At 44.4% G+C, this 19,467-nt stretch overlaps 1 protein-coding gene across 4 annotated transcripts in view; it reads left to right on the top strand.

Moving 5' to 3' along the window:
• The first annotated feature begins 12,500 nt into the window (after positions 1-12,500).
• PPP4R3B (protein phosphatase 4 regulatory subunit 3B) overlaps positions 12,501-19,467 on the top strand; it is a 66,705-nt gene continuing 59,738 nt past the window's right edge. The window contains exons 1-2 of one of the 4 annotated variants that reach the window (XM_006122137.5): positions 12,501-12,916; positions 14,015-14,070. In XM_006122137.5, coding sequence (XP_006122199.1) covers positions 12,775-12,916; positions 14,015-14,070 — 198 coding nt within the window. In that variant the 5' untranslated portion in view covers positions 12,501-12,774. The remainder of the gene's footprint in view (positions 12,917-14,014; positions 14,071-19,467) is intronic. The other 3 variants (XM_006122139.5, XM_006122136.5, XM_006122138.5) reach the window with 3 other exon arrangements.

Below are 19,467 nucleotides of genomic sequence, written 5' to 3'. Positions count from 1 at the left end.
GGCTTCCAAAAATCCATTAAGGCAGCACCCATGCGTATGCTGATCTCAAATTTTAAAGATCTGATCTATTTGTAGAAAACCAAGTTTTCCATCAGTAGCAAACAATCTCTGAAGCACCCAGAATAAAAGAAGTGGAACAACGTGCAGGAAAATACTTGTGTTTGTGGAGGAGAAATATGAACCTCTAACTGTGAATATACAGCCACAAATATTTTGCAGTTTTTTCTTGGTAAATATTAAAAGGACATTGAACCAGTTACATTTGTAGTCTTTTTTTCCTCATAGTATAAATTTGAAATACAAGCTTTCCCCTACTCATCTTTGCTTTTATACTTACCTCAATTGAGAGATCTTTACTTCCTGATTTTGTTACTTTAAATTATCATCACACATAACCAATATCTCATGCAATGGGTGGTAATATTGGATTTACACATTTTAATGTTTTTATTTGACAGATGGCCCTGGGATTCCCCACTGCTGGTGTTGGTGTGTCCTTGAGCCATTGTTTGGAGATTCTTAGAGCAGTGCCTAGCTTGCACACACTGCCTTGATATTGCGCGTTCACAGCCTGTCTCCTCAGTTTCTTCTCTGGCATCCTGGTCTGAGAAGGAGCCCCACAGTGTCACTCAGATTTTTTTCCTTCCTTCATGACTTAACTAGTTTTTTCTTCTTATTTCAGATAAGCTTCCATTAACCGCTGTTTGTCTGCCCCCCCAAAAATAATTCTAGTATGCCTGTTTCACCAGGTTTTAAATGATGCACTTACATGCAAGGACACTATTCCCATTTCAGATGGCTAATCACAATGCATCTGCTGTTTGCTTAAAAAAACCATGTCCCCCAAAGATGTGCCCATGGTAACAAGCTAAAAAGGCAGGGACTTGAGGCTAAAACTCATTCTTATGGAGAAGTCTCTCTGTCCCATCTCAGATCCAGGGCCCAAACCCTTCATGAGCCACTCCATACATCCATCCTCCAAAGAAAAAAGGTGGCAAAAAAGTGCTCGGCTTCGTCACCTCAGAGAGGTCCCCTTCCTGCAAGACGGTCTCTGAGCAGATTGGTGCTAACCGTGTCATCTTCACCAGGCCTCAACACCCATGACACTCGGGGCATCTCAGGCACAATGACTGCTACCACTCTGATACAAGGGAAGCGGCTTAAAGTTGCCTGCACCATTGCCTGACTCAGTACTGACCATCACCTCAATACCACTTGCTCTGCCATCTTTGGCAGCACCGGACAAGCTGGCCACATAGCCATCAACTGTGGTGCAGCACACCCAGATACAGTCTACACTGGTATCACGGTTCTCCCACCAGCGATCTCCTTGTATCACCGATGCTCAAGTCTCTGCTTCTCGATACTGAGGTCTCCCCAGGAATGTCAGTACCATAGCACTGCTTATCTCCAGTTCCATTTCTGATTGAGGATGAAGAGAACGTGGAGGAAGTCTTCTCAGAACACTCTCCTCCCATTGATACTCCCACTGCCTTGGCAACAACTTGATCAAGGTCATTTTATGCTAGGGACTTCCACCCATGGTACAACCTCCCAGGGATGGGACCACCCATGCCTTATCCTGGCCGGGGCAATATTGAAGCCCTTGGAGAGCTCACTACAGGAATTCCTATATCAGACACCAATCCAATGCAGTGCAGAGCAAGTCCCCAACCCAAACCCACCACTCAGTAACCACTGGAACCAGATGCCCCACAAACAGAACCAATGGCATCAGACACCTCACCAGAGAACACCAATTTGTAGTCTTCAGACAAAGACATCATGCCACCCCCTCCCTTCGCAGAGGATGACTTTACATGTTTTAAAAGAGTAACAGCAGAGCTCATTACTCAGGAAGAGATTACAGAGAATTAACACAAGCTCACTGCAACAACTTCCAAGATTGCTCTTCCCATTAACCCTGTTGTGATGGACCCTGCCAAAACTATCTGGCAAATCCAACCCACTATACCACCTACCCGCAAAAGAGCAGATCAAAAAAATTGCGTTCCACCCTGGGGCTCAGATTTCCTGCTTACACATCCTGTTTCAAATTCGGTGGTAGTGTAAACCGCTCACCAAAAATATAAACAGCAGCACTTCTGCTCAATTCCCTTTGATTGCAACAGTAAAAGGCTGGGTCTCTTCAGCTGCAAAATTTATGCCTCATCCGTACTACAATTTAGAGCAGCCAACTATGCAGCCCTACTCAGCAAATATGACCACATAAATTACTCCAAGTTCAGTGGTTTTATTAGAGAGATCCCTGAGGCAAAGAGACAACAACTCGGAGTGGTTATCACAGAGGGCCACACAATGTCCTGAACCACACTCCAGGGCCTTCTTGACGCAGTGGACACTGTTTCTCTTTCTCTTGTCGTATTTCTCTTCAAAAATCGTTGACACCACTCAGTCACCCTGTGACAGAGATTCCTTAAGGATACACAAGCCCTTTACCCAAATATTAAACCACCCACTTAACCTTGAGATGTATACTTGGTTCTCAACTGCCTAACTCACCAGCCTTTTGAACCAAAGACACACTTGTTCCCTCTTACATTTATCAATAACAGCATTTTAGTAGCATTAAGTCAGCCAGGCAAATAAGAGAACTTGGAGCGCTTGTGGCAAATCCACCATACACTTTTTTTTTTTTTTAAGGACAAAGTCACTCTCTGCACATACCCCAACATTCTCCACAAAATTCATTCCTCTTTCCATAGCAATGTACCCATCCACTTTCCTTCCCAAAACCATGTGCTAACAACTTCATATCCACATGCACACACTTGACATGCATGAGGCACTCTTATTTTTATCTCAATAGAACAAAATCCTTCAGAGGCTTTCACATTGTATATCGGATTGAATCCAATTATGTTACCAGCAAAGAAATCTTAATGCCACTGTTAACATACACTCCGTGAGAGAGTGGTATTTACGTCTATAGTATGCTTTCATAAAATCCCTCTTAAAGATATTTTAAAGCTGCCACATGGCCCTCTGAACACTTTTGCACAACACTACACTCTCACTCAGAGACTGCTGTCTGAAATAGGGAAAACCCAAGCAGTACTTTCCATAGCCTTTGTACCAGATCTAAAATCCTACCTCTTTAATGCATACTCCTTTAGAGTCACATACAGTAGATCATCCACAAAGACATCTCTCGAAGGAGAAAAGGAGGAGGTTACTCACCAGTGTAGTAACTGATGTTCTTTGAGATGAGTGGCCCTATAGGTGCTTCACTATCCACCCTCTTCTTTACTTTGGTGTTTCATGTGGTCTCCATTGTAGGGAAGGAACTATGAAGACAGGCCACACTTGTAATGTTGAGACCCTGGCAGCCCGCAAGGACTCTACTCTAAAAATCTCCAAATGACAGTGCAGGGGCACACCGACACCTACAGTGTAGCACCCACAGGACCACTCATCTTCTTGTAACACCCTTTTAAAAGCTGCTGTCATGTCCCCTCTCAGTCGTCTTCTGTTTTCTAAACCAAACTCAATTCTTTCAGTTTTCCTTCATAGGTCATGTTTTCTAGACCTTTAATCATTTTTCTCTCTTCTCTGGACCTTCTCCACTCTTTCCACATCTTTCCTGAAATGTGGTGCCCAGAATTACACAATACTTAAGCTGAGGCCTCATCAGTGCAGAGTAGAGGAGAAGAATGACTTCTCATGTCTTACTCACAATAGCCCTGTTAATGTATCCCAGAATGTTTCTTAGGGTTTTTGAACAACAGTGTGTCACTGTTGATTCATGTTTAGTTTATGATCCACTATGACTCCCAGATCGTTTTCTGCAGTACTCCTTTCTAGACAATCACTTCTCATTTTGTATGTATGAAACTGACTGTTCTTTCCTAGGTGCAGTACTTTGCATTTGTCCTTATTGAACTTCATCCTATTTACTTCAGACCATTTCTCCAGTTTGTCCTCATTTTGAATTATGATCCCATCCTCCAAAGCACTTGCAACTCAGGTTGGTTTGATAAAATTTGTTCTTGACAAATCCATGCTGGCTGTTATCACTTTAATATCTTCCAGATGTTTGCAGATGGATTTCTTAATTATTTGTCCATTATCTTTCTTGGCACAGAAGTTAAGTTGGTTGGTCTGTAGTTTCCTGGGTTGTTCTTATTTTCTTTTTTACAGATGGGCACTGTATTTGCCCTTTCCGAATTCTTCTGGAATCTCTTCTGTCTTCCATGACTTTCCAAAGATGATGGCTAATAACTCAGATACATTCTCAATAAACTCCTTGCATATCCTAGGATGCATTTCATTAGGCCTTGTGGATTGAAGACATCTAAATTTTATTAAGTAATTTTTAATTTTCTTTTCCTATTTTAACTTCTGAACCTACCCAATTTTCACTGTCATTTACTATTGTAGCAGAACTCCGGCTGTGCCTGTGGGTCCTGCATTTCTGGAGGATAGTATTCAGCTTCAGAGGTTCACTGTGTCCCATCGGATGACCTCTTTCTCTTTACTAGAGGCAGGGTTCACAGCCTACTGAGCCATACTCATTACAGGCTAGTCCCTCTGTAGTCCTGATCTCCTTATCCAGGAACAGACTGTAGTTGTATGGGGAAGGTTGGGGAGAACCTGGGTCTACCCACTCCTTTTAGTTCTGGCCCAGGAAGCTTAAGGCAGAAGCAACAGATGGGGTTTGTTCTACTCCCCATCTGGCAACTACTTCCTTGGGCCACTTCCCCAAATAATTCCTCCTAGTATTTTTCCTCTGGTACCTGAGCAACTTATCTTGCTCCTCCAATACACTCTACCTGATTTGCAACTCCTAGCTCTCACCCAGACTCCTCTCACTCTCAGAACCTTGGCTCCTTCCTTCCTCCCCACGTGCCCCAGGACCCAGTCTCAACTGGTTCTTGATTAGCCCCAGGTGGACTGATTAGCCTGATTCCCTGATTAGCTCTAAAAGGCTTCTAATTATCTCCAGGTATTCTAACAGGCCTGATTGTCCAGACTTTTCTGGAAAGTTCTTTCTAGTTCAAGGCCAGCCAGGGACAATTTACTCGGGGAATCTAGGGCTAACTTATATCCCTTTGAGTGCTCTTCTATAGCTATCTGACCTGACCCTGTAGTAGTGCTATATTAAGCTTTCAGTTGCGACCATCCTTGGTGAAAATGAACACAAAGTCATTAAGCACCTTTGCTATTTCCACATTTCCTACTATTTTTCCCTATACATTAAGAAATGGGCCCACCCTGTCCTTGGTCTTCCTCTTGCTTCCAATATATTTGTACAGTGTTCTTTTGTTACCCTTTATGTCTCTAGCTAAATTGAGCTCTTTTTGTGCTATCATGAAGATATACAAAGAACTTCTCATGTGAGTCAGAATAGAGGAGACATTAGTCTCACAAATGAAATCAAGTAACATGTTTTCCATTTTAGATTCTGTCTCTTTCCTGAGCCTGATTCATTTGGTACATAGCAAACAGTAAAACAACTTAAGAGAGCAATAAGCAGAACAATCATAATGTCCCATCCTCCCTTCCCTAAAATTAAAAGCATTGATCTATTTTGGGAACACTACTTGGAGTGCCTTCTTGCCAAAGGATGTTTCTGTGGAGAAGCTAAGGTCAATCCAGCTGTGTTTGTTAGTGTCGATTGATGGCCAAGTGGCAGCTTACTTAGACTTCCACTGTGATGGCTGCCACCCTTTCTGCCCAAGAGATCCCCAATGGATAGTGTTGAGGGGACTCTGATCCTTCTTGGAATAGGCTTGTTTGCAATGGAAAATGTTACAACGACTCTGCTACTTAGCAGTGGACAATTAGCAGTGGACAATTTGGATGCTTTCAGGGCCAGATCTGAGGGAGGAAATCTGTTTTTTCTGAATTGATCCAAAGTGGGGGCCCTTATTATGCAAGAGCAGCAGGACATGAAGAGCTTTCTTTGCAGATGACATGACTTTAACTCTAGGGAAAACTGAATTTTTTTGACAAAACATCATCTGGCTGCTAGAGACTGCAGCCATGTCTATACGGTATACTTCAGTTAACTCAAGGTACATTGGCATTTAGCTATCATAGTTTGTATATCGCTTGGGCATGTGAATACTTGGCTACTTGCACTGGTGATATGTCTGCTCACCAACAGTGCTTGTGTTAATGTAAAGTATGATGAACTTGGTGTGCCACACACCACTATCCAGCACGATGCATTTGGGGACACGTTTTATGAGATGGTAACAACTTGCCCAAGGATTTCTGAGAGCTGGGGGTCAAGTTACCAGCATGCAACTTCTGCATTCTTATTTAAAAATACCACAGTCCTTCATGACACTTTTTGTTCTCTGCCATCTGACTCAAACACAAAGCCCAGAGAGCTCCATACTCTTCTCATTAATGTTGCAAATACAGGACATATGATTCTTCTGACTGAGTATGCAGACTTTCAGGAAGTACTGCAGTACGGGACATCACAATGAGAGAGACATGTCATGGATATCTGTGAGCACAATTTGTTGAGGGACACAATGGAGAAAAAAAATCCAGGATGCTGTTGGTGGTCAGAGCATTTGCAGAGCAGTGGGATGTTTATGGGGCTGAGAAACAAGCACTGACTGGTGGGATTGTGTCACAGTGTGAGGTTGGAACAGTGAACAGTGGCTGCAGAATTTTTGGATGTGAAAAGGCTACATTCCTGAATCTGTGTGCCACTCTCTTGCTGGCCCTCCAGCACCAGAATGAGAGCTGCATTGACAGTGGAGAAGCGAGTGGTAATTGCACTCTGGCAGCCTGCAATACCAGATGGCTAATGGTCAATGGGAAATCATTTTGTAACTGGAAAATCCACAGTGGGGCCCCTAGCCATGCAAATGTACAGGGCTATTAATTGTCTCCTGTGGCATGGGACTGGTTTTTGACATGATGCAGGAAATAGTGGATGGATTTGTAGCGCTGTGGTTCACCAAGTGCTGTGGGCAACAGATGTCACTTGCCCACAGAGTACATCAACAGAAAGTGCTATTTTTCTATTGTTCTGCAACCAGCGGTGGATCACAGTAGGTAGTTCACCAATATCAGAGTGACTGGTCAGAAACAGGGATGTTAAATATTGACTAATTGACTAATCAAATAGTCAATGCATTTTGCATTGACTATTCGATTAGTCGATAGGGTGCCTCTGCCTTTGAAATGTAGCATCAACCCTAGGGCTGTTGCTACACTTCAAAGGCAAAAGTGCTGCATAGAGCCCAGGTCAGCTGGGGACTGCCCCACTGACCCTGGGCTCCATGCGGAACTGCTGCTTTGAAACGCTGTGGGGAGCATGACACCAGTCTCCCTGCAGTATTTCAAAGTGGCAGCGCTGCACAGAGCCTGGGCTCCACATGGTGCTGCTGCTTTGAAACGCTATGTGCAGCCTAGGGGTACCCCAGCTGGCCCCGAGCTGCACGTGGCATTTTAAAGTGGCAGCGTCGTATAGAGCTTGGAGTCTGACTCCAAATGGTGTTGCCACTTTGATGTACTCCCTCCTCTCCTCCATCCCCTTACAGCCTCTTTCTGATAGAGGCAGCAAGGGCAGGGGAGAAGTGACTCGTCAACTAGTCTGTCAGCTTTCTGATAAGTATTTGCTTAGCGGATAGTCGACTACTCCTTCACATCCCCAGTAAGAGAAGGTGCATGATGTTCTCATGTTTAAGAACACACGACTGTTTAGGAAGCTGCAAGCTGTTTCCTGACTAGTGACTGGTGATTTGGAAGTGCCAGTTGTGATCCTGAGTGCAGAATGACAGCTGTACATGCTTTTGGTTGGTTGAAGGGACACTGGCAGAGTTTACTTTCTAGATTGGGATATTTTTTCCCAGTGATAGCCAATAATTATAGCTGCCTTTTGTCACCTGTATAATTTCTGAGACACAAAAGGGGAGAAAACTGGCATTAGACTGAGGACAGAGATGCAGCCAGCTCTCTAAATTTTGAAAAGCCAGATTTAAGAGACCAATATGGAGCTGTGTGTTTAAGGTTGTTTTTCAAAGTCATCTACAGTAATATTCTCTCTTGGTGTATGTCTTCTATCACCAAGTAATGTACATTTTGGGTGTGGCCTGATATCCATTCATTTGTGCTGCCTGCAAATTAGAAATACTGCTGGGCCTGAGGCTTTACCTACCACTATGAATTAGGTGGTTCTTTGTTGTACATTTCTAAATAGGGCTGGGTGCTTTCCTGATTGTTCTGAATTCTGTGGTGCTTCATGTGCATTTATAAATACTGTTTGATTTCTTTGCTTGCACATTGTGTTCCATAACATTTGTTGTGAACTAATAAAGGTACTTTGATTATCCAAAAATACAACTTGGAGTACAAAAATTCAGTGCTCGAAATCAAAGTGCAAATAAACGCAAGCATACAATATTATACAAACTTAACATAATAGGATGAAATGTTTTAAATTTTATTGAAAAATAAGTACACATTACTGTCCATTTGTTTCAACAAAAAGGTAGTTCAGTTATGGTTACAGACACTAAGCTGTGATTTGTAGCTGTAGCTTTGCTTGATGAGGAGATGAGTGGTAGGAATAAGGATGTGGTTTGGGTTGGGTGGAGCAGCAACTGTGGAATTCTCCAGGGAGTGTATAGGCTGATTCCAGGATTTTTTGACCAGTGGGTTTACCAGGATCTGTACCATTTAGATTTGCTGCCTGAGAAGACCCTTTAGGTCCTGATGCAGTTCACATTCCTTGTCCTACTGAGACCCCCCAAGCCTGTTGCTGGCCCTCTTTGTTTTTTGGCATGTTTTGATAATGGTGGCCCTTCAAACAATCTATTCATTGTCCAAAGCAGCACAGGCTTATAAGATCTCACCAAATATGTCCTCTGTAGTTGTCATCTTTCTCCTCATCATGATCAGGTGCTCTTTAACAATGGAGGAGGCACCTAAGACCTGACTCCAGAAGCTACTGATAAAAACAGTTCCCTCCTACCATGCTGGCACTGTCCATGATCTTGGTGGTATTAACATTTGGTACCAACAGTGACCTCGACACCGGCACCTTCAGCACTTTCCACAGGATCAGCAGCACCAACAATAGCACAGGTGTCAGCTTTGCCTCCACCACTTCAGGCAGTGAGTTGATACCAGTCCTTCCCACAGTACTGAAAGGATAGCTGATGCCTATGCTGGCACTGATCTCCACATCTACACCCCTAGCACTGACTAGTGTGTCACTGGTGCCAGGGCTAGTCTGAGACCTCAGAGTCATGAGACTCATCAGGAGCTGCCAGCAGAGAACAAGCTCTGTTTTTAGTAGCTTACTCCTTCCCCATGAGGCATTGGCTGGCATAGCCATAAACCTGCACTTGAGGACAAATGGGCATTGCAGCAATTGCTGTGGGGAAGCAGCTCAGAGTCTGGGCATCAAGGCTGAAGAGATGAGTGAGGAGGTTGATCCCACGGTGAATGTTCTTGCCCTCTCAGGTCCTTCTCATTTCACACTTCCTATCACCCGAGACAAATGCCAGCTTCCCTGCCATCCAGTGCCCAGAGTAATGAGTGGTATTATATTATGTTCTCCGAGGGGTGTGAACATTTATACTTTTACATGCTTCCTCATTCCCTTATTGTGGACCCAGGTAATCAGCATGAATGACAAGGTTTTCAGGGGAGCTCCCTAAAAAATGGGGGACTGTTTGGAGGACTATTTTATTTCACATGCCTGCTGCTACATATGTCCAACCAACAGGTTGTTGTACAACTCCTCTGTGGCAATGACCAAGTTTACAGAGCTGCTCCCGTCAGACTGACTAGTTGAATTTTTTGCTTAGGTTGAGAAAGGGAAGCTAATCTGCACTTCCCTACAGACCACTCTGGGTGGTGCTGATGCCACTAGAGTCATGGCTACAAGTAGAGCCATGAGGGGGGCTCCTGGCTCCATGTCTCTGCTCTTCCCCATGAAGTCTAGCAGACCAAATAGCACCTTCTCTTTGAGGGTGTAACTCTGTTTTCAGGGGAAAAAACAGATAAGAGGCTATGTAGTCCTGCACACGCAACGGAGGCAATTCAGACCTCAACCTCTATCATGGTGTTACCAACAGCGCTGACAGGACAGCTCCCCAGAGAAGGAACAGGAGTGGCAGAAAGAGGCCACACCCATCCTCTGGCCATTCTAAACCACCTGGCCCTAAATAGACCTTTTGAAGGTACGGTCAAGGATGGCATACAAGCTCACCAACTGGATCCGCCTTGCCTTACCTTCTCCTCCAAACTATCCTCTTTCTATGAGGTATGGTCCCATATCACCTTGGATTGCAAGGTGCTCCACATAGTAGAGAGGGGAATACACTATCCAATTATTTTCCCTCCCACCCTCCTTCCCTGGCCCTATCCAGGGACCTTTTTCACAAAGAACTCCTTACCCAGGTGGTGCAGTTGCTCTTAGCAATATGGTCTGTGGAGGCAGTTCCACTGGAACATGGGGGCAGGGTTTTTTATTCCCAGTTCTTTCTAATACCGAAGACCTGTGAGAAGAACTCAACAAGTTTGTAAGTAAACTCAAATTCTGCATGGTCTCTTTGGCCTCCAATGTCCTCTCTCTGGATATAGCAGACTGATAAGCCACCCTGAACTTGATGGATACATATCTCCATATTGCAATCATTCAGCCCCCCAGAACTACCTCAGGTTTGTGGTAAATGGTATCCATTACCAGTTTACAGTCCTCCTGACTGGCCTGTTAGCTGCACCTCACAGCTTCACCAAGTGCATGCTTGTGGTCCCTGCATTTCTACACAGGCATCAGCTACAGGTGTTTCTGTACCTCAACAACTGGCTGATTAGGAGTTGCTCCAAGTCTCAGGTAGAGGCCCAACTCAAATTAATCACAGAGACGTTTGACAGCCTGTGTCAGGATTTCCTTCTTGTTTTCATCAAACCAGTCTTAGTGCTGATGCGTGGATTATCCTGTAGTTTCAGCATATGCACTGTGAATTATACTGGTGATGTTATAAGGTAAATAGGAGTTTCTCAGGCAGGTGTTGCTGGAACATCTCACATCTGGGTTGGTCTTGAAGTGGTTTGACTTACCAGTTTTGTTTAGCTTTTGGGTGTTTGCAGTGTGGTGGAGTGAGCTACAGATACATGGTTGAGTTTACTAATCAATGGTCTGCCCCAACAGTGTGATCTGTACCTCTTATGGCTCTTGTTATATAGACACTAGCATGGTTTTGAGCTCTGACTATAACACAGTCGAGAAGGTGCCAATGCTTGGACCAAAGAGATTTCCAGGTGTTCTTAAATAGGATATTCTGCCTAAAGATGGTATTTGTGATGAGCAGGTTGTACTCCACACATTTCCTGAGGAGGGGAATATCATTGGGATTTATATTTCCCACCTCCTCTTTGCCTATTATGTGCTTCAGAGTTGGGAGTCCTGGCAGACTTATCCCAGGAGGATGAGCTTGTCTGCTTTAGGTGTGGTTGTGAGGACTTCATCAAGAGTTCATTAAAACTGCTCCTTCTTTTCTTCCTCATTGAGTCTATGCATTGATGACTGTGGCATATTGCTTGTTGCTGAGCTTGAGCCAGAGTCAGGAAGCATTCATTGATCCCTATATGAAGTTCCAAAAGCTGACTGGCAATCTTGCTTTTGATTACAAAGACAATTCCATGAATGTCTCTCTCCTTGGCTGACTTTTCTTTCTAAAAGAAAGTGTAGCCATTACCATCCTTTTAATTGGCCTTCAGTGGCCTGACAGGTCTAACTAAGAGCTGCAATGTCAGTGTTGAATCTTGCCAGTTGTCTGGCAGTTAAGGAAGTAGTTTCTAGGCATTTGCTGGGATAAGCGTCGGTAAGGGTGCAGACATTCCAGGTGGTGAAATTTATTGCCTTTATATATATCCTATTTTGGCCATGGAGTTGTGATCCCACCGGATGTGTCAATCCAGTCAGAAGAGTGCAAGAGAGCCTAAGTTTGGGGCTTTTTCTTTTTGTAGCCCTCTCATTTGGAGTGATTGGAGGGAATAAAAAACAAGTCTGATCAGTCACAGTTGCTGCTGGCAAAATGCACTTCTGTCTCATTCAAGCACAAAGTGACTGCCACCCGTGTGGGGATTTATGACTAAAGACTCCCAGAGATCATGCCTCCTGTCTTTGTTGTCACTTACAGTTGGGGTGTTTCAGGGGCTGTTGTTAGGTTCTAGCGGGGTCCATGCTTATGGGGTGTCCCGTGGGCCCTGGAGTGGATAATGGTGGGCTCAGTGGCTGCTGGGCAGTAGCAGGATTGTGATTGCAGCGTGCTCATGGGTGCCGAGAGCCACTGAACCAGACTGCAAACCCCATGTGTTGGAAACCACTTCCAGCCAGAGCGTGCTCCGCTTCTAAGGACCCTGGGCAGGAGGTGGGAGAGGGGCGCTGAGGTCACAGGGGGAGGGTGCCATAGTGTGTAAGCCGGCGGGAGGCGGCCTCAGGGCGGGGACACACAAGCCCGCCCCCTCCGTCCTTGCAGCAGCGCGCGTGGGCTCTCGGCCGCCGTAGCCCCTGCTAGTGGAGCCCGTGGCACGCGCTGCTGAAAGGAAGAGAAAGGCAGGAGAGTCGGGTTACAAGATGGCGGCCGCGCTGTGGTAGCTGCTGAGGCGGCGGCGCGGAGTGAGAGGGACCGAGCTGGGGGCTCAACTTTCCCCTCTCGCTTGCAGGGAGCCATGAAAAGCGGCGTGTTAAAAACCCCGCGCTGCGCGTGAGCGACTGCCCGAGCCCGTGGAGGCGGTGAGCCAGCGCGGAGGCCCCCGGCGGGCTGCACCATGTCGGACACCCGGCGGCGGGTGAAGGTCTATACCCTCAATGAGGACCGGCAATGGGACGACAGGGGCACCGGACACGTCTCCTCCACCTACGTGGAGCGACTCAAGGGGATGTCGCTTCTAGTGCGGGCCGAGTCGGACGGTGAGAGCGGAGCCAGGAGCTGCGGGGAGGCCTAGGCCCTGCCGGGAAGGGGGCCCGCGGCTTGGCCCCCGTGGTGCTCTTCCAGCCTGGCCGGTCACTGCCTTGGGCCGGGTGCTGGGACAAGGGGACTGGGGGAGGGGAGAGAATGTGACATCTCCCCGCGCGCAGCGCCCTGCAAACACGGACCCCACCAGTCTGCTGGTCTGGCCTTGCCTGGCCCGGCCAAAGCCCCAGACACTGATACGCTCTGGGCTTGTGTGAGGGAGTCTGCCCCGTTCCCTGAGAGGCAGCGTCTCTAGGGGGCTTTTTCCTCCTGCCTCCAAACTTTCCTCCTTCACTCGGTGAAGCCGAGTGTGGTCTGCACTGAAGTGACTCCAAATGCTTCCTTAACGTTATCACCCGTGACTGAGTCTGCCAGCCCTCACTTAGCCTTCCCCGAAAGTGGTTTTCTGGTCGTGCCGGGAATTTGTTTTTGTAAATTCTCTGTTTTGGAAAAGTGAAAGTCTTGCTGGTGGGTTTTTTAAATTGCGTGTTTAAGTTTCCATTGGGGGGAAAAAATAAGGAAAAAAAGTGGCAACTTTGTCAGCCGACAGGTGCTAATGTGCTAAATAAACCTTATGACTCTGAGGCCTGGTATAGATTACTCCAGAACTGTTGCCAGGATACATATGTTACTTACACAAAATAAAGTCTTTGGGTTTATAGGGTCTAGATCATTCACTTCTGAAGGGCATCTCAAGGAGATATGAGCAAAAAATGCAAAAAAAATGCAAGTAAATTTTTTTCTTAAACTGCTAGTTATAATTTATTGTTAGTATTGATTTATAAAACGTTCCTCATAATTGTATAATATAGCAGAAAAATAGCAATACCCAGACCATTGAGTTTAAATGAAATTTTGTTTTAAATTTGTCTGTGGTGGACTTCTTCAGAAGGTGTAGGGATTTCCATTAAAATGCAAATATTTTTCTTAGACTTGCTAGATGATGTGGATTAATTAGAATTTAATGTGTTTATGGGCACATGGCCAGTTATAACAGCCATGGAGATGTCTGTTTAATTAAACTTCCTAAAAGTAACTCCTTATCACCTTTTCAGGTTCTCTATTGTTGGAATCAAAGATAAATCCAAACACTGCATATCAAAAACAGCAGGTAAGTATCAGCTTCTTTTGTCATATTATTTGACACTGAATTTGGCACAAAATTAGTGCCAATTTACAGAAAAAGGTGATGGTACAGATTTGCTCATGTTTCTTTTTTGTGCATACTGAAAAATTGTACTTATCTTAAATTATAGCAATAATATGTTTGATGAAAGGTGCCATGAATGGAAGTATACTTAAATATGGAGTATACATATAATTCCGTATTATTTTCACAACCCAATATTGACTTATGCAACTATTTTAAACAAGAAAATAAAACCTTCACCAGTAGTGTTTCTGCATGCTGATTATTTCTTTAGTTCTTTTTCTGAAAATGACATCAAGGAATCCATCTCTAAAGTGTGGCTTTTTTATTATTATTCAAGCCCACCTGCTAGCCTAAACCAACTGAGCTGACTAACCAGCATTAAATGCAATTGAAACCACCACATCTTTAGGACATGACTTCTGTAAATCAAAAGAATAAAACAGTTTGGCACTGTGTTTACCATTTTGTTGACCTTCTAGTAATCCATTAAAAATAGTGACGTACTGTGTCTCTTTTGCTTTTATTACCTATCCTTTTCCTTCTATTACTGTCCTTTTTTTTTTCCTGTAACATTCTTTTCTTATGTTGTCCTCATTGGTTTTCTGCAACATTTCTTTTTCCATCCACTCCCTTTTTCCTCTGCACTAGATACTCTACATTTTTTATCCAAGTTATCATATTAGTACGTATTACCATATTTTTTTAGTAATTCTCATCAGTAATACTTCCTACCCTTGGCACAAAAGACAGCCTGAGGTTTTCTAATTAATATAAAAATATGTGATTATGGAGTACTATTGCAAGAGAACTTGAATAAACAGGTTTTCAGTTAGTTCTGAATTCCGTAAGAGTATTGATCAACATTATTTGATCTGGCAGTGAGTTCTATAGTCTTGGCTCCAGGTCTCATGAAGATTCTACATCTCCCGTGGTCACAAGTTTCTACCTACTTGGTATTGGTTTAGTTGCTCCAATGGAGTAGAGAGAGAGTTTTGAAAATCAAGGTAGGATTGGGCAGGATTTTGTTCAGTAGAGAGCATGCACAGAGAATTCCTTCTAAATGCAATATTGAATGCAGATTGTTTCTGAACAGGTGCGTTGACTTGTTTTGAATTCTCTTTAAGATTTCATATTGCTGTCTCTTATTATTCCATATACAATCAATAGGAAAGTTCCTAGTGGACTTCATGGACTCTGGTTCTGTTCATTCTTTCGTGAATAATTTTTTTCTTAAGATGAGGTGAGGGTTTGTCTGTTTTGCTTGGTTTTTTGTTTTGTTTTTAGGAGCAGGACTTTTTGGATTGCTGAGAGGAGTTCATGATGATTATTCTTGCTATGATGGATGGAGGCTTGCACGGATACAAACTTAATATCCACATCTGCAAAAATGATCTGCGGATAGCCGCATGCACATCTGGAGATGTGGATATTTGCAGGGCTCTAATAATGGATAAGGTTTTGGAAGATGAAGACTTCACAATGCTGTCTAAAGATGGTCAGATTCTGTGTTCATTTAATCTTCTCTGGAAGTTTGCTCCATAGCCAGATTCCTTTTGGCCAACAGTGTTATAGAGGAGTGTTTCTCAACCAGCGGTACGAGTACCTTTAGGGGTACATGAACACAACTGAAATTTGGAGAAAACTGAATTTTTGTGTTAAGTTTTATAGCGCTTTATTATATTTGTACTTTTTACACCAAAAAATTTCATTGCCTGCCCTACTATGATTAAGTTGTTTAAACAACTGTGATGCAATGGTAGGAGAAAAAATGTGTCTGAAAACTGTAGGTACTGAGGCTACTTACAATTTAAAAAAAGGGGGGGGTACTTATTTTTTTTTAAAAAGGGGTACTTTATAAAAAAGGTTGAGAAACACTGTTATAGAGGTAGCAACAGGGGGTACAGGGGGGATGCCGGTGGCTCCATGGGAGCCAGTGTTTGTGCATATTGGCTCCCACAGAACAAACTCTACACACTCCCCATGTAAACATATTTTTACATCCCTGTTAAATATTGAGGGTTGCAATAGTCAAGTGTAGATGTTACAGAAACATGGCTCCCCGTAGCCAGATCAATAGGATCAGGCAAAATTTTTGGCCAGTCACCAGTGGAATTGGGTGGGGTTTTTTCCACTAGCTATTTAAGGGTACACTTGATCTTAGCCTTCAAGAGGACAGGAAGTGTCCTCATACTATAAATCACTATTGAGCACAGGTGCCTTCAACAATAAGATTATGGAGGAGCTTTCCTTTTCCCTTCTAGTGTACCAATTTTTTATCCAAATTTAACTTCAGCCAGGTGACTTACCAATAGGTGCTGATCTTTGCCAGGCTTTTAGAAAAGCCATGAGATGGTACAATTTACATTTTGCGTAATAACCTGCTATACATCTTTCAGTCTGTCAGTGGTTTTGTACGTTAGGTGGTTACCCTCCAACATTGGATGGAACAAAATTTTCTATTTGTGTGTTTCAGTTCTGTGAAATAATATCTTCTTCATAGGGATGTAATGGTATCGTCAATTAAGCAAAAGTTTATAGGTTAATGCTATAGACCACTGTGACAGCGCATTGGGGTTCCCCTGTCTCCTGCACTCCGAAATGGCACAAACAGACTGCACCAGCCGGTGGAATAGAGGAAGTTTATTGCCTCTCCAGGATACAGCACAGCACAGATGTAATCTGGTCACAGAGCTGGGCTAGGATGCCTCAGGCCCCCTTGAGATGGGGGGGGACTGGGCCCCTAAACTCCAGCCCCTTTCCCTAGGCTGTCTCCTCCATGCTCCCAGACAGCAACTAACCAACACTCTTCCAGCCCTGCCCCCCCAGCCAGGGCAGCATTCCACCTTCCTTTGTCCCTCTCCATGGGGGGGTGGCTTGTCAGACAGGTTGAGACCTTCTTTGCATAATGACTCATGGCCTGTCCGTCTGGGCCGTGGTACCCACGGCAGCCAGTGGGGGTTACCCCAGAGCCAGCAGCATAGAAACCAGCCAGGTACCCCCACTACGTCACAACTACATGCATTCCTCCCCCCCCCCCCACCTCTTTCCAGTAAATTTTTTAGCAGGCTGGCCAGCAGTCCTGCTCAGTCCTGGCTTGCACTGGATTCTGGACCTACCCCTGCTGCAGCTCTGCGTTTAAAGTATGTTAGGAGCTAGGCGAGTGGGCAGGCAGCCCTGCTCAGTTCCAGCTCGTGCCGGGTCTGGGAACTCAGACAATGATTTTAAATGAAGAAAAACAAAGCTTATTTGTATTTTGACCTGAGCAGCACCTGGTAGGTCTTCTAGTATCTGTATATTTTAGTTTTCATATCTGGCTCCCATTACTGCAACATCAAAAAAATTCAGCCTTAAATATATTTATCTGACAATGCCTCTTGTGAGATAGGGATATACTATTTTTCTCCTTTCTGCAGATGAGGAACTTAGGTTACAGAGAGAATAAGTGATTTGCCTAGGCTCACACAGAAAATCAGTGGGAACTCACTCTAATAACATACCTAATAAATATGTTTGAGAAGAATTTTTGGATAAAGGAAAAACAGGGAAATATTGGCTGTTAATAATGAGCTTTGGGGGTTTTGTTGTAATCCAGTAGAACTGAGATAAACACTAGGCCTGCGTCTAGATTGGCATGATTTTCCGGAAATGCTTTTAACAGAAAAGTTTTCCGTTAAAAGCATTTTTGGAACAGAGCGTCTAGATTGGCCCTGACGCTTTTCCGCAAAAGCACTTTTTGCGGAAAAGCGTCCGTGCCAAGCTAGACGTGCTTTTCCGCAAAAAAGCCCCGATTGCCATTTTCGCGATTGGGGCTTTTTTGCGGAAAACAAATCTGAGCTGTCTACACTGGCCCTTTTGCGGAAAAGCTTTGCACAAAAGGAACTTGTGCCTGAATGGGAGCAGAATAGTATTTCCACAAGAAGCACTGATTTCTTACAGTAGGAAGTCAGTGCTTTTTTGGAAATTCAAGCGGCCAGTGTAGATAGCTGGCAAGTTTTTCTGGAAAAGCGGCTGACACAGCCTAGAAGTTTTAAGTAAATCTGCTAAATTTCTTCAAAACCTTCTTTTGAGGATGAGAGAATTTCTGTAACTTCTTGCCAGCGTGAACAGTGTGGAGTAGAGTGTGTACTATTTGATAAACTTGTACTTTATCATAGTTCACTTATTTCTATGAAGATATGCAGACGCGTTAGCTACAGTAATGTATCTGTTTTATTTCCGAGTTGGAAAGAATTGATTCTCCTTTTGGGAATTTAGTGCATACTTATTATTTTTCAGTACATTGACATGAGGGTCAAAATATTAAACTGCAAATTAAGTGATTTTGGGAACTTAGCTAATGTGTGTCATTTTAGACAGCATTTTGAAATGATTTCAGATTAAAACCATGCTTTTGTGTAAGTGTGTGTTTAAAAAAAATATATAAAAAATCACTTTTGGATTATTCTGGTAGCCTTTTTTTCCCATTATGATCTCTTATAGCAGGCCTGGGCAAAATACAACCCACGGGATGGTTCTGTCCAACCAAGCCACAGGATCTGGTTCATGGATGTAGCGGGGAGGCCCAGGCAGGTTCCCTCTTGCCCTGCCCCACCTGCATGCCACTCAGAAAAGTGGCTGCTGGGCTGTTTTTCTTTCAAAACTGAGAGCCGGGAAAGGCTTTTGGTGCTGCCCCTGCCCCCAGCACAATCCTATTAGCTGGCTTCTGGCTAGAAACCGGCCAGTGGAATCTTCCTGTTTGAATAACAGGCAGCACCAAGCTCCCTCCCCTCTGACTAGTAGTTGTTTACACATGCACGTGGCCCTGCAGCCTGTGTGGGGGCAGGGTAGACAGGCAGGCTGCCCCAGAAACGTGCTGGGCTGCTGGCTGGAAGTCACCCAGGTAAGTCTCCTGGGCACTCTTCCCCCCCTTACTTACACACACACACACACACACACACACACACACACACCCCAAGCCCTCTGCTCTGCTCCTGCACCCATATACCCTTCCAGATCTGGCAACCCAATCCCCTGCCCGAGATCACAATCCCCTCCTGCCCTAGGTCACCTCCCAAACCCCTGCACCCTAGGTCACTGCCCTTTCCTGTCCTAGGTCACAACCCAAACCCTTACACTCCAGTCCAGTGCCCCAGGTCATGACCATCTCCTTCACCCAAACTCCTTCCCAAACCCTGCACCCAATCTCCATCTCAGACCCCGCATTAAATCCATTAATATCATGGAAGAGTGCGACCCTAGACCACTTACCAAATTCTTGGAGTGGTTCCCCATCAAAAATTATTGCCTACCCCTGCTTTAGATTCGAAGTGTCACATATGAATACTGTGCTAGTAAAACACATTAATTAAAATGTCA

This window comes from Pelodiscus sinensis, chromosome 3, assembly GCF_052426305.1.
Source record: "Pelodiscus sinensis isolate ZL-2025 chromosome 3, ASM5242630v1, whole genome shotgun sequence".
Lineage (NCBI taxonomy): Eukaryota > Metazoa > Chordata > Testudines > Trionychidae > Pelodiscus > Pelodiscus sinensis.
Note: the sequence above shows the minus strand (reverse complement) of the source record. Positions and strands in the feature narration are given on the sequence as shown.